The 15,539-nt window shown below is 53.4% G+C and overlaps 2 protein-coding genes across 2 annotated transcripts; both read right to left on the bottom strand.

Moving 5' to 3' along the window:
* Nucleotides 1-936: 936 nt before the first annotated feature.
* BBK36DRAFT_1135207 (cation transporting ATPase) lies at nt 937-5,800 on the bottom strand. Its single transcript, XM_024892556.1, is given in 4 exon segments — nt 937-1,964; nt 2,025-5,360; nt 5,471-5,714; nt 5,725-5,800. The coding sequence occupies 3 exon segments, from the start codon at nt 5,524-5,526 to the stop codon at nt 1,175-1,177; spliced, it is 4,182 nt and encodes a 1,393-aa protein (XP_024750245.1). The 5' UTR covers nt 5,527-5,714; nt 5,725-5,800; the 3' UTR covers nt 937-1,174.
* Nucleotides 5,801-12,046: 6,246 nt separating this feature from the next.
* BBK36DRAFT_1118126 (sure-like protein) lies at nt 12,047-14,594 on the bottom strand (the record flags this gene model as incomplete). The annotated part of the gene is made up of 3 exons (XM_024890435.1): nt 12,047-13,391; nt 13,556-13,621; nt 13,693-14,594. The coding sequence occupies 3 exons, from the start codon at nt 14,592-14,594 to the stop codon at nt 12,047-12,049; spliced, it is 2,313 nt and encodes a 770-aa protein (XP_024750244.1).
* Between the last annotated feature and the right edge of the window lie 945 nt (nt 14,595-15,539).

The raw sequence follows: 15,539 nt of genomic DNA, 5'->3' as shown, positions 1-15,539 counted from the left end.
GCAGTACTGCCCCCCTGCCTACTCTAAGCAATCAATCCCAACACACTACTCATACATACATACACAGAGACACAACACCTTCCAATACAGCCTATGTATGCAACCCCATCCATCCCCATCTCCCCATCCTTTAGGCTCCCATCATTTCCCACCTCCTCTCTCTCCCTTGCACCATTAGCTGCAGCTGTTTCTTCCCCGGCTGTCAGACGAGAATGTCACACACACCCGCGCGCGCGCGATTATCCACGCTCTTAGAACTTAACTGTAAATTCAACAAAGAAAGCATGTAGACTCGTCGTCGATTCATGACGGAGTAATCTGCTTTACAGGACCTGCCTAATCTACGCCCTTACAGACAGGTGGTGTTCATGACAGCCTCAAGGTTTCAAAGGGACACATCGCATTACATCTGAGTATATATATATATATATATATATATATATAACTGTGTAGAAAGATCAACGGCCAACGTACATCAACTTGCTAAATCAGGGATATCATGCAGAGGCTGTTCAGGTTCTCATTCATTTTTCTTCCACCATCAATCAAGTTGACCGCAAATTTAGCAACGATACCAAACCATACCAGACCATACATTGATTCCTACATACTGCATACCTAGGTACGGAACACACACACTTGAATTCGAAACAATGCCGCAATATCATATAGCATCAGAACCAACCCGCTTCTCATCAAACTCGGCCACACCTCACTCAACTCGTATACATTAACCGCAGGTCATTCAAAGATCACATACAAGTCTCACACGACAAGACACAAACAGCAGCATAAAAGAAAACTTCTCTTCATACAACATGACAATAAGTAATGATGCTTGATAAGAATACTAAAAGAGAGGTATCAAAGGACAAAAGTAAGAGAAAATCCATTACTTTCAATTTTAATCTTCATCGCATTACCAGTGAGTCAATCGTGTGTTCCGTCTATCAATAATTGCAAAGCGCAGCCGAGACCGTCTAACGCAACGAGCCTATGCAATGTTTTACCCAGAAAGAAAAGAGAAGAGAAAATTCGGTAAGAGGAAATGAGAAAAGGGGCAAGAGTGAGCGGGCAAGAGAAAGAAGAGTATGGAGGGGAAACTAAAAAATATAAACAAATCATCATACCCATGGGGAATCGTATTATGCAAAGCCTTCAACTCCCTTTACGCCTATTTCTGCACCTCGCTGCTGTGCCCTTCTGCGGGCTGCTGTCCCTGCTCCGAGCTACCTTCTGTTCTCGGCTGCTGTAGCTGCTGTTGATAGAGCTGCATCATGGCCTCCCTATCCTCCGCTGATGGTCGGCCGATGGGTGACCATCCTGCCGCAACTCCGGCGGCGACGATTCCGGCCATGACCGTGGGCGCTCCCAGAGCAGAGTTGGAGCGCGACCGGGTCGACCGGGTCGACCGCGAGCGCTGTTGCGAGATGGGGGTGGCAACCCGCGAGGGGAAACTATCTTCGCGGCCCTGCGTTTCCGACGAGGCATTGAAGGAGTTGGACCGCGAGTGAGACTGGCTCCTAGACCGTGCAATCATCTCCTTCGGGTGCTGGATGGCAAACTTGAGGTTGTTGAGGCGCCCTCCCTTCATGCGCCTCAAAAAGTTCAGTTCGTCGCGCACATCGGCCAATGGCTCTGGGTACATGTCCATCTCCTCGTCCGAGATCGTCAGGCCAGGGACCTGCTTCGCGCGTCGCTTGAGGAATTCGGGCACCAGCTTGACGACAAAGGTGTCGGGGATCAGGCGGATGAGAGCACCAACGGGGATGGAGAGGAATCCAAGCACGAGGGCAATCCCCCACATGCCTCCGGACTGGTCCTTCTTCGCAATCTGGAAGGCAGCGCCACCAACGAAGACGATCAGGATCTGACCGCCCATCATGAGAGTGCTGATGGCAATGAAAAACCAGTTGCGCGTGAGGCCCTCAAAGATGTTGAACTTGTTATCCAGGCGTCGGTTGCTATAAAATCGGTTAGCATCTCATCGCAGAGCTTGGGGCCAGGCTATAAATGTTACTTACTTCCACTGGTTGAAAATTTGCATCCACACAAAGGTGTTGAAGACCAGCGTCTCAATGTCCTCATGCTTGAGATTGTCATCTCCAACAATAGGCCCGACGACCTTGGTACTTCCATAGTACAGCAGGAACGTAATGGCCAGCTGGTACAGCGCTTGTCCGATAATCATCTTCCACATGGTCGGCGAGATGATAGAAGAGCCCTTGGGTTCGGGCTTCCTGTCCAAAACACTGTCCTGCGGAGGGTCCGTGGCAAGGGCGAGAGCCGCCAGCGTGTCCATGATCAGGTTGACCCAGAGCAGCTGGACGGCCGTCAGAACACTACTCTCAGACTCGCTGGACACAGCAGTAACAAAGGTCAGGATGACGGCGGTGATATTGACGGTGAGCTGGAACTGCAAGAATCGCTTGACGGCATCATTGACGGCACGGCCCCATTTCAGGGCCTTGACAATGCTGGCAAAGTTGTCATCCATGAGGATGATTGCCGACGCCTCCTTGGCAACTTCAGTACCCGCGATGCCCATGGAGAAACCAACATCGGCCATCTTGAGAGCGGGAGCGTCGTTGGTACCATCACCTGTCACGGCAACGGTCTCTCCCATCTCCTTGAGTCGCTTGACCAGGATGCGCTTGTCTTCGGGGCTGGATCGCGCAAGCACGTGCAGCCGGGGAATGATCTCCTTTTGCTTGAGCTTGCTCAAGTTGCGGAACTCGGGGCCTTCCATAACCACACTGTCTGACTGCACGATTCCGCATTCCTTGGCAATCGCCTCGGCAGTGATCTTGTTGTCACCAGTAACCATGCGAACAACGACACCGGCCATCTGACAAAGCTTAACGGCCTCGGAGACACCCTCTCGGAGAGGATCCTGGATACCCACCAAGCCGGCAAAAGTCATCTTTTGGAAGAGATCCTCGAACAGGACTTCGCCCTTGTTCTCGCCAGTGCGAAGACCGCGCGGAGGCCAGGACTCGAAATCTCGATAGCAGAGACCAATGGTTCGCAGAGACCGTTTTGCGTACGTAACAATAAGATCACTGATCGCGTCGGTATCTTCTTGCGACATGGCCACAACAGCGGCGCCGACCGATGGATCATGCAGGGTCTGCTCACACTGGGCAAGCAGAATCTCCGAGGCGCCTTTGACGTACAGTCGAGCAGTTCCGTCGGGAAGGCGGACAACAATTCCCATGCATTTGCGGCCAGAGTCGAACGGGATCAGCTGCAGAGTGGTCGAGTTCTGACGTAGCTCGCTGACGGGGCCCATGCCCAGGTGGTCCCTGGCAAAGAGGAGGAGAGCCGTCTCGGTCTTGGAGCCAATGAACGTCTTTTCTCCCTCAACGTCACCTTCGAATGCTGTCGAGTTCAGTGCAATAGAGTCCAAGAGCAGATCCTTAACAGGGGCGCTCAGCTTGGTGACAAATTGCGACGCGGGCACCTTGCCATTGTCCTCTGAATCTTGGACACGAGAATTGCTAAACTCGTTGTTGATTCCCACGGTCCCGGCCACGACCTGCATCTTGTTCTGGGTCAGGGTTCCTGTTTTGTCAGAGCAGATGGTTGTCGCATTGCCCATGACTTCGCAAGCCTTCAGGTGTCGAACCAGGTTGGCATCCCGCAGCATGCGCGTGGTGGCAAAAGCAAGAGCCAAGGTGACAGCCAGAGGTAGACCTTCAGGAACAGCGACGACAATGATGGTGACGACCACAATGAAGATGTTGAGGAAGTCCTGTCCCTTCTGAGCCGGAGTGCCGTTGTCATGCGGCAAGCGAACGAGGAACTCGATAAACAGGACGATGAACAAGAAGAGACCAGCAGCACCACCAAGCTTGGCAATGTACGTGGCGATGACATTGAGCTTCGCTTGGAGGGGCGTCATTTCCGGGTCCTCATTGAGCGCCATGAGAGTCTTTCCGTAGGAAGAGAAGATACCAGTCGACGTCGCCATGTAAGTGCCGACACCCTCCATGATGCGGGCGCCAGACTGGATGAAGGGATCCATCTTCTTGAGGTTCTCGTGGTTCTCAATGGCTTCGTAGACCTCGTCGGCATTCTTTTTCCGTATGATGTCCGATTCACCCGTCGTCTGAGATTCATCGCATTTGACGTCGAAGCCTTCAATCAAGACTCCATCGACAGGGACCAAATCGCCAGGCTCGAGGTGGATCACGTCGCCAACCATGAGATCGTACACAGAAATTTCCATCGTTTGACCGGAGCGGATAACCTTGACGTTTCGATCTTGCTTTTTCTTGTTCAACTTTGCGAATTGGCGTTCCTTTTGGTAATCATTCAGCGATCCAACAATGACGACAATGGCAATGGCAACGATAATGGCAACGCCCTCGACCCATTCGACCTTTGGCTCGTTTGCATCGTGCTGCTGACCGAATGTTTGGTAAAGGCCGACAGCGAGACTGACGGCGGCGGCAATGGACAGGAGAATCAGGACTTTGTCATTGTAAGTGATCCACATAAGTTCCAGCAGGCTCTTGCCCTTCTTCTCCGGCAGCCGATTGTCTCTGAAGACGCGGTATCGGTCCTGGAATCCCTGGGGTTTTTGGCTCGACTGAGACGAAACGCGGACAGCATTTGCTGGAGGCGGCGCGGCGTCGCCGTTGTGCTTATCGCTCTTCTTCGATGTAGCTTCGCTGAAAGTAACGCGTCCCTCTAGCAAGTTCTCTTCGGTGCTCAAGCCAGCCTTGCGGTCCGTCCGCAGGCCGCGTTCCAAGCCGCGCAAACCGCCCAATTGGTAGAAGGCCGCGAGATTCTTGGGGTTAAACATTTTGTTGAGCTGGCCTGGTGTAAAGGCAAACGGGTTGTTCTCAACCTCAAAGTCGCCCTCGGTCCCGGCATCGGGCTTCAATGCCGTCTCATCGCTCATGATCTTATCGTTCGTGGGTGTCGTCTTGTACTTGTCGGTCTGCGTCGAGCTGGACGGCACCACTGTGGCGTCGCCTCCCGAGACGAAAGAGCGAGACGCATCCTCCGAGTCCACCGAATTCTGTCGCGACCTCAAGTTATTCGGCGGCACGACCAAGAATCCATGCTCGTTGCCCAGCGCGGCAATGGGAGTCGAGATGTTGTGAGGGCTCGTGGGTCGGCTGTTGTCTCTGCTGGTGTCAAAGGACGTGTCGGTTCGTAGATCGGGACGTCCTCCTTGAGAGAAGCCATAGGGCGGCTCTACCATGGTAGAGGGGCTGGTCGCGTCGTCGGGATGGGAGTTTGGGGAAACGCTACTATACGCAGGTTGCTGCTGCCCGTTGACGTCTTGGGTCACCTCGGTCACGCTGCTGTTGGGATTGACGGCAGTCGTGTCAATTGTGATCGTGGGCCTAGAGACATGCATGCATGCAAGCACTCGGGTCAGCCAACAGTCTTTAATCAGAAGCACAGATGGAACCCAGCCTCGCCAGGCTGATTGGCGTCGGGGTCAAAGACATACGCTCTCCGTCGGGTGGTTGGAGGCCCAGAGGGCTCGGTCTGTTTGGAGTCCGCCATGGTCAGCACTCAGCCGCCTCTGAAGGCAGCAGGGCGAGCTGAGATTCGTCAAGAGGGCGAGGCTATGGCGGAGAGGCAGAAGGAATGGCGAAGTTTGTAGAGTCCAGCAGCCCGGCCAGGGGTTGTGTCTGAGGGAGGGATGGCAGTTTAATATCGAGATTTGCTGGCATATGGGGTCGACAAGGGGGTGTGCGATGCGTCGTCTAGAGGAGGTCGCCGCAGCGGCTTTGTTGAGGAGATCAAGAGCAGCGCCAGCACATGGCCCCGAGCGACGAGCTGTGCAGTAGGTATAGGCGAGAATCGTGCCGTGTGCGAGCGGATATGCTATGGCGGAAAAGAGGGAGGACTGGAAGGCTTGTTGCTGTTGAGAAGGACGCTCCAGTCTGCATTGCCAGCGAGTTACCATGCCATGGATTGGTGAGGCTGTGCAAAGAGAAGGGGTGCTTGATTGGCAGGCGGCGATCCACTGAAGCCAACCCATTTTAGTGGGGTCGCCTAAAACGCTAACGGTACGGAGGGCAGGTACTGGTACATGCGCTTCAATCTTTGTGCGAGGTGCGAAGCGCAGGCGAAAACTTGCTTGTCGGGCTGGTTACAGGGCGATTGACATGCAGCAAATCTTGAAAGCTCGTCTTCATTCGGCGTCATTAATTATACCCAAGACGCGTGTAACTTACTGACGCTTCACCGGGTCGATGGCAAACATACTACCTTGGAGGCGAGAAGGTAACTGCCATGGTGCTTGGAGGTGAGGTGCCGGTACCCGGTACTTTACCTGCCTCTTCCAAGGCGCGACAGGGGCCGGGCAACGCAGTCGCCAGTGGGTAGCACCGCTAAACGCCAGCGGCCAAGCCCGCACCGATTTTTCCCTCACAGTACCCGTACCCCCTTCCCCAGCCGCCCGAGGCAAAAGAGCGGTGCTCTCCAGCTGCCCAGTGCTTTGCACCTCCAGCTCCAACGATTGCCTTACTCCCTCCTTAGAAGACACACGGAGGACTCCTCCGGGGCGTGAAACCTGAGTAAACGGTATCTCTACCTGCCCAGACGGAGCCGCACGAGTAATGGCGCCGTAGCGATGACGAGCACGAGCGTTTCAATGAGGAAAGTCCAGCTGGGGGCTTTGGAGGCCTTGCCCAAAACCAGCATGATGGACGAAGTACCTTGGTACAACACGGCCGGGTCCCTGTTTTGAGGTGCTTGGAGCGGCAATCAATGCGGACTCCCATCGCTTGGCCGCTGCATGGGATCAACCACCTGCAACAAAAAGTATCCAATACCCTCTCTCATATGAGATTCTGACGTGTAGAAGAGTATTCAGTACTCTCACGTACAGATACAGCGCATGAGAGCCAACACCTGCTAAGGTATGCGAGTTACATCTGAAGTTGCACGATTGTGAGCCCACAATCTTGGGGTCGGTCTTCAGGCGCCAAGAGGCCAGCCCGACAGATAATTAACGTAGCAATGCGTCTTCTAAGTCGAACAATGCTGAACGAGTAGCGGGTGACTTCATTGGATGGCACCATGTCTGCATCTTGACCTGCTGTTGACCGACGCACGCCATCTCACAGCAGGGAATAATTGGTGCACAGCGAAAAGACACCGGTAACTGAAGTTGTCGCGATACAGACGGGACTCTCGATTGTCGTCTGCTCAGGTAACTGCTACTTGTGGGTGCAAAGCCAGAGTCCTGCCTGCCTGCCTTGCTGCACTCCCTCCAATCGCTAGGCTAATCGCTTAGCTCTGTGGGCGTACCCAATACTAAACCTTGGCCGTTGGAGCCCATCGGACATTACCTGCTCGATTTGTACCTGTACCCTCGGTCGCCTATCCACGTAATCACGCCCGGGCATCTTGAACGGTTTATGCCGTGATGAATCATCCGTCTGGCATCATGAGACGGCCTCAGCCTTGCCTCAACAAATCGACACTGAGCCACAGCAGTGCAGCATCGTTGCCTCTTCCAGCGCCATTGTGCCTTATCAGATCATCATGTGATGGGCGGCCGTCCGTGGCAACGTCGACCTCACCTAGTTCCAGGGGCTGTGCCAACAAGCTTTTGCTTCTCCTCACCGTCTACAGACCGTAACCCCGATCCAGCCGTGCTGGCGGCAACATTTGCTCCGCGCGGGCAAACTCCAAACCACCACGGACGGCCATCACGCCCCTCCAGCGCCCAGACAGCGAAATTCAGGGCTCACCTTGCTCATCGACTTACAGCTCGCTCGCGCGCCAAAGGTCATCGCCTCTATCGCAACAAAGCCGTTCAAACCCGCCACGAGAGGCCGCCCAAGTTTGCGAGACAGCCACGTCACAAAATAATCGACGGCCAAGCACTTCATCTCCATGCGCCAAGGCCCCAGCACTTGACGCTCTCAGACTACTGCTCATCGTCATTCCAGTCGTGGCTTATTGTCCATCGAAGCACAGCCTGGGTGACTACGCGGCCCGGCGAAGCGCCTCCTTAGAATCCTTTGTTAGGAGCAAATCAACCGTCTCTTCATTTCGACATTGTCGACTGACCCGGTGAGGATCTGAGACAGAGGGAAATTCAACTGTCTCTCGCTACTTTCGCTGATTCATTTCTGGCGTGGCGCTAAACACATAATACATACATCGGCCGTCTTCCATCGCCTCTAGACTTCTCAAAGCCGTCTGTTGCTCTCTGAGGACCAGCATCTTATTCAGAATGTCATCCACTGAGCAACGTTACCGCGCGTTTGGGTCGGTCAGGGCATCATCGGTGCCCGGAATAGGTGCCAGTGCCGACAACGGTAGGTGGGATTGATTGCTTCTCACGTTGTTTGCCCATCAACAAGCATCACGTCGTCTGCCCATCAACAAGCATCACGTCGTCATACCGTCATCAGCAGGTTCCCGCGATGCAATTCCAATTCTCGATGCTATCACCTCATACGCCTTCCGTCGCCCTTATTTTAACTTTTCCGCTGCTACGCCTCACCTCGGGATGATAAGCAATGTCAGACAATCGGACAGCTGGTGTTCCTCATGTGGAGAGGTCGCAGAAGGGTGGAAACTCGCAATTACAGTGATTACTTCGACATGAATCAAAGTTCCTGCCAAGCTCATTGCCAAGTTCACCAACATAATGTGGCTCAGGGCGAAAAGGCACCGGGATGCCATGACAAAACAATGTCAACCGCTGGTCTGAGCAAGACGCCAAGCTTCATCTTCGCAGCCGCTTAGCGGCCTTCAATCGGCTAGCCATCGACCCCCGGCACACCTTATTACAGTTAAAGTGTGCTTCTATGGTGATAACCGGTATAGCGTCCTCGTCACTCCACAGCCGGGCGCACGTTGTCTGGCTGGAAGCCATCTTCCGGTGCTTCACCCTCGCACTGTATGGGGTTGCATCCAGGGAACCCCCTGGCTGTTGTCTCTCGGCGCTCTCACGATCTCAAAGAGCCAAGAGCGTATTATGTATGCTGGCGTGTGTTTGTGGTTAGCTTCTGCAAGCCGCCGCGCTGCTCAACCTTGTTTTCCTCGCCGTTGAATATCATATCATTGACGATATCAGCCGTCACTTGGATCCCTACCGAATACGCCAGAAGAACGGAAGAAAGCAAGATCCACCCGCCTTCTTGAGAGCGAAACACAAAGACAATGTCGTTTCAGCATACAAGCTGCTGGGGACCAGAATGGTGTGTTCCACAGGTTCTGGCCTGGTGCGCTGCCTGTTAACATGGAGTCCCCCTTCCTCGGCAAAAAGGGCGACAGAGCGCAAACAACGGATTGAGGCTGAGCAATTCTCTGATATCATCAGGAGCGAATAATTTTCTTGCCCGCTTCCACGGGGCCACTAAAACCTGCCATTGTCGTTCCGGAGGTCACTGCCGCGTTGTTGAGATAGTATCGCCATGCCATGCAGTCCAATCGCGCGAAATTTTCGCCGGTGATCCACGTTTCTGATAACCTCCAGTCTCCAACCACAAAGACGAGGGAAATGTCCGTTCTCAGGGCAGACCTGAGCAAGTTTCTTCCTCCGGCAGGTTTCTGAGCTGGGAAACTTGATCGCTGCGGGGGAACACCATCAACCTTGTCCAATATTAACACAGCCTCATCAACGCAAGAAGTCCCATCTATCGCACCGTCAACGATGTACCTACTCCATACGCGAGCCTTGAATGGGATTACAGCTTGGTGCTGTCCTGTCTCATCATATAACTCGTAATCAACTATCACTAATACAAACCTAGGTACCGCACTGGGGAGCCCAGAGGTTGTGGTTGGTTGCACGCATATGCGCGGCTCTTTGCATGTCGTGGCCGCCAAAGCACCACATGCGGTCAGAGACGGCCGACAGATGCTTCAATTTACTTGGTCCCAAGTATGCCATGATGTTAGCCATTTGGCACGGAGGATCTTTTTTATCCAATGACTTCTCGGATTGACAAAAACACGGGAGATTGAACGGAAATTCGCGCTTCTTACCGTATGTGCGTAGACGCTGGTGGCCGTTTACATCAGGCATACCGGTTGAAAGAGGTTCTATAAGTCAAGGACGAAGGATCATTGCCTCTCAAAGTAAGCCTATCGACCGCTGGGAACTGAGACCTTTCCAGGCAATGCGATCGACTTTCTGAGGGTAAACCCCCAAAGAACGGTAAAGGGCCCCCAAAGGCAGCAACAGGGTAGCTTAAGCCCGCATGTAGGGTTTGATATCTCGAACAAATCCCACCTCGGCGCTGCGTTGGTTTCAACCTTACTACGGCACGGTCCCTCGTTTCAACACAGCCTCTCCTGGTATGTTTACTTGAAGGATTGGCCCCATCAGTAGAAAGTAACGGTTACGGTTTCTTTCGCTTAGAGGAGAAACGGAACATGGCCAACGGGCATGGCAGACTGCAACATTCAGGGGGAGTGAACAAGAGCCCTGCCTTCTTCAGTAAGTAGCGCATTAACCTTTCTACTCGAGCGTATAGGATTAGACGACTAATCATGACCAGGCTTTCTCGTGGTAGAGTTGACCTTCGGGATCCTGCACAATTCGGGTGTTGGAAGAGGAAATCGCCTCGGACAAGACAAACTGTGCAGCATCATCAGGAGGAGGCTCCACGATCAAGGTGTACAACAAGGCTTCCTTGGACCATATTTCGACCCTTGTTGGCAAAAGATACCCTCTCATGATGCTTTTTCCCGCAAACCCCAGAGGAACAATCTGCCCAACAAGCTCACTAGATCAGATCCAAGCCACTCCCGGACCCAAAGCCAAGGACCATTCCTCATCTCTGTGCAACGGGCGATACGCCGATCTCACGATAGCCTCTCTAAGCCACCTTGACGACGTACGTCCATGCTCCTTCCCATGGCCAACCCCCCCCCGAAGATAGAATCCTCTGCACAATTCCTCTTTCAGTCGAAACATACAGAAGCACGCCCCCTCCAGCGTTTCGAGTTGCCGCAATGAAGCCTCAGATTCTGTCCAAGGCAGCAAGGCCCGCTGTTAGCATGTTAGTTTCTCCAAGATCTCGCTGCCACATGTCGAATCTGGCAAGTTGCACGAAGGAGCGGGAAAGCGGGCAACAAATGGCTTGAACCAACTCACCCAAGCTTCGTTGTCAGATGCCCGAAACCCACATTATTGAGGCTGTGCAGCTTGTATTGCATACATACATACATACATACATACGTACGTACCCCATAGTTTTGATTGACACGTACTTGCTAAGAAGTAAGGGATACTGTGAGCCCGGGAGAAAGGGCGTGAGAATAGGTGGATGTGCGTATATGAGATTTCCCGACAAGGGCGTGGCTTGCCTAAGGCAGTGTTTGCTATGTGGACTTGTTATAGAGATGGGATTGTGCAGTTTCGGGAATGGCTATGGAATAAGCTGCATTCACAGCTTTGAGGATCGAGTAAGCATTACATGTAATAGTAAACGACGTGGTTTCGTCTTGAGATTGAACTTTGCTAAAATCATTCCAAGCATTTCCGGTATCACGGGCAGGGGGATAGAAAGGCTTGTGGTAGGGCAGTGAAACATACAATCAAGATCATACAGGGTAATATCCAGTCTTAACATGAGCATGCTATACGTTGCTCGACTCAATAAACATTGCAGCTTTGCCTCTTTATTCACTAAATCACATGTAAAGGTGGTTACTGCGTTACTGCAGGCTGCTCTGTTGGAACCATACTCGTAGCTATTGCTTCACAGACTCTCCTTCATGAACGGATAGTTATATAAGACGAGAAGCAAATAAAGATATTCAAGGCTTCGAATGATTGGACAAACCAACAGCACGAACGACAGGGCTTTAGAGCATCGTAGCAAGACTTCCTTGACATACAAACCTCGTCTATAGGGTAAAACAGGCAACCTCATATCAATGAAGCATCTCATCAACATATCACGTCTATACCTTAACCCTTTCTACAAAACCCCTTTCTGCATCTATACAATCCCAGAACCCAGGCGTACTTCAGTATATCCCAAAAATGTACCCACCTCCCTCCCCATACCTAGAATCCCATTCCAACACAAATCACCCAAAACTCTCACCTCCTCCCCAAATCAATCCTCCTCACAGAAACCATATCCCCCTCCTCATCATCATCACCCTTCTTCACCCCAAAGAACCCCCCAACCGCAACCCTCACGACCCCCCTCCAAAACCCCTCCACAATGCCCCTCAGATCACCCCCCGTCTGCTTAAAGTCCGGAAACGCATTCACCTCCAGCAACCACGCGACGCCATCCCCATCCACCAGGAAATCCAGCCCAAACACCTCAAACGCATTCGGCAGCGTCTGGAAATGGATCGGCATCGCCCTCGCCGCCGCCTCAAACAGCTCGCCCGTCGTCCCGCAGATCTGCTCAAACACGCCCTCCAGCGTCGCCCTCTCCAGGGGCAGCTCCCAGAACCGCCGGACCGTGTTCTCGTTGGGCGAGTCCTGCAGGCAGGTGTTGGTCAGGAAGGCCTCGATGTCGTCGGGCGCGGCCCAGGGCGGCGTGTACGGCTTCCCCGCGAAGAGGGCGAGCATGTGCTTGTACACGTAGACGTCGAGGCTGCCCGCGCAGAGCACGTAGGTCCGGATGTGGAACTTGTGGCCGCCTCCTCCTGGGGAGGAGAGCAGCAGCGGAGGGTGGATGTACGGCTGGGCCACAAAGTGACGGAGATGGGACGCCGTGATGTAGTCCCCATCGGCGGCATCCTCGTCCGCTGCTGCTGCTCCGCCTTCGCCGTCTTCTTCTTCCTCGTCGTCGCTATCCGGTCGATCCGCCTCCCACCCGTCGAAAATGTCCTGCAGCTCCTCCATGGTGCTGAACAGGCGGATGCCCTGCCCTCGATCACTCATGCCGGGCTTGAGGATCCACCATTCGCGTTCGCTAGCCTCCTTCTCCTCGTTGCGATCCATGCTTTCCCGTAGATCAAACGCCTCGACAAGGGCGTCGTCGAGGAACTCGGCATAGTCTACTTCAAATGCCTCGCTGCGCTTCAGATGCTTCTTGAGGATGGAGTCGGGATTCTTGGCCGCCCAGTGATCGAGCGTTGCGGAGAGGTAGTGCTTCCTGATGAGGGCCTTTCGAATCATGTAGCTGTTGATCAAACACGTATTTGTGTGAGACGTGGCAAACTCGAAGTCGATGCTTTCGTAAGGGAGGATCTGCAGCACGCGGGTGTCTGGAGAGGGGAGCGTGCTTGACAGGTTGAAGTTTTCTGGTGATATGTCGGTGATGAGATCGAACGTGTCCTTGGGCAGCACGGCGTTGAGTGCGGATACGATAAGGGGCTGGACATAGGGGTCGTCGTATGATACAACGGCCTGAATCTTGCTGTTCGACTCCTTGGGTTTCTCCCGTACCGCCAACTCTGCTGTAGAAGGTTCCCTAGAATCGGGACTGAAGGAAAAGCTGTGTGTGAGAATGTCTTCTATTTGATCTTCGATTATGCACAAGTATACAAGCAATCCAAATCATGATTCGTAACGCATCTCCAACTTGATTCGCAAACAAGCAGAATATCCAAAAAACGCCATCGCCATAAACACAATGAGGTTACTCACAGCTTAATCTCCTTCGTCGCCTTGTCTCCCGCACAGGTAGCAAAGTTTGCCTTGAGAGGCGTAACACTATACGAGAATTTCAGTTAGCCAGAGTCCGGTGCCAGTAAAAGACAATCCCAATGCCTGCAGCAACTCACCTCGTCTGCCCTTCTTTCACAGCCCATCCATCTGATCCAGGACCAGCCTCTTCCACAGACTTATACACGTCTGCGAATTTCGGCGCCCACTTGAAGAGCTTGTGAGTGTGGCCCTTTGGAACATCAGCAGTCACCTCACTCTTCCCACCATCGACCTCGCCACCAGGCCCCTCCCGTATCCTCTCCTCCTCGAGGTCCTCATCAGCCGAACCATCGACAGCATCGAAGCAACCGCCCTTGGTCCAGTAATTCTGAAGTATATCCGTCCACACAGTCTGATGCGCCTCCACGCCCTCAACAAGCGGAACGTTGACGCTATAGAGGTCCGCGCTGCCATCCGTCGGCCACTGCTTGTACAGATACTCAATCACCCTCACGCTGTGCCGACACGCCGCATCGATGATCACCGGATCGTGGTTCCGCGAGAAGAAGGCAAAGCTCAGCGCGATGGCCTTGTACCGGGAAGCAGCCGCCTCCAGCGCCGCGCCCAGCGTCCCCGAGCTCAGGGCGAATATCGCCGTGCTGTTGCGCCCAAAGTTGGGTCCGCTGACGACCAGGTCCACGGGGCCCTTGTCCTGGAAGAAGTGGTTCAGCCCAATCTGCACGCACGAGGCCGGCGTCCCGTCAATCAGGATCCATTCCTCCACGTCCCCCGAGGGCGACGGCCGGGCGTGCGTCGTGCCCTCGGAGTCTTCGCCGTGGCTGTGGGCCGAGGGCCGGTAGTAGACGGGCTTGAGCGTCTGGCCGATCAGATGCGCCTTGCCTATCCACGAGCGCTGCGTGTGAGGGACGCAGACGGAGACGGTGTGGCCCGCTCGCTGGAGGTGTCGGACGAAGGAGTGCACGTAGGGCGAGGAGTGAGGCGACGGCGGCCCGTCGTCGTTGGACACGAGGATATGCATCGTGGAGTCGTGGGAGCTGGGAGTTGATTGCGAGTCCCGGACGCCGTTTTGAGTCTGAGGAGAGCTACCTTATAGTAGCTGATGACTTCCAAAAGTGACGAGAGTTCCGGCAGAGGTCAAGTCGTTGAACGCGGGAGGCCGGTTTGGGGTTGGCCAAGGCGAGCACGCAATAGCTTCAATATCGATCCAGACGATAAAAAGTTGATGGCAGTCGGAATGACGAGCTGGAGGAGGGGCAGATGGACGTGGGGCAGCCCACGCTAGAGGGTAAATACAGTGGAGGGCACAGCAGTAACAGCGGATCGTTGCAGTGAGTATTGGTCAGGGTAGAAACGGCACAAGCGTGGCGGGAGTTGATGAGGAGACGAACTGCAGATACCATGATGAAGACCAACATTGATATCATAAAGAACAAACACAAAGAGTTCTGTGCAGCAAATCATCATCACCAAGGCCGCAGATACACACAGTCTCACGTATCCATCGACGTCAGATCAACTCAATTGCCATAATCACCGAAAAAAAAGTACATACATACATTCAATACAAGACATGAAGCCAAACACAGCCGCACAGCATGACACATGAAATATAGGAGAGCCAGACCATCGTGACATAACCTGTAATCTCTTTTCAAGTAGCGCATCTGCTATTCGGATGCCACATATCCACGTTGCCTGTTAAACGCCAAACTGACTGACCGGGTTCCATCCATGTCCACTCGCGGATGTCATGGATAAGAATATTCAACATGCCAAGTGCAAGATTAATTCACAACCAGAGGACGGAGCTGAACCGACTGGCTTGCTCATCTTTCTGCGGTCCCAAAAAAGAAAACAAGTGGAAAGAAGGAAAAAAAAAAAGGGAAGAAAAGAGAAAGAGCTATTATGGTATAGTCGGGAAGAAGGACAACAGACAGAAGCAGACAAACACCGTCCTGCAGCG

This window comes from Trichoderma citrinoviride (genome assembly GCF_003025115.1).
Source record: "Trichoderma citrinoviride strain TUCIM 6016 unplaced genomic scaffold BBK36scaffold_6, whole genome shotgun sequence".
In the NCBI taxonomy this organism is placed as follows: domain Eukaryota; kingdom Fungi; phylum Ascomycota; class Sordariomycetes; order Hypocreales; family Hypocreaceae; genus Trichoderma; species Trichoderma citrinoviride.
This window is presented reverse-complemented; position numbering and strand designations above follow the sequence as displayed.

Coding starts and splice junctions, on each gene's coding strand:
- BBK36DRAFT_1135207 (XM_024892556.1), bottom strand. CDS start 5,526: ATGGCGGACTCCAAACAGACCGAGCCCTCTGGGCCTCCAACCACCCGA. Junction 5,361..5,470: donor CCAACCACCCGACGGAGAGC/GTATGTCTTTGA, acceptor GCATGTCTCTAG/GCCCACGATCACAATTGACA. Junction 1,965..2,024: donor CAAATTTTCAACCAGTGGAA/GTAAGTAACATT, acceptor CCGATTTTATAG/CAACCGACGCCTGGATAACA.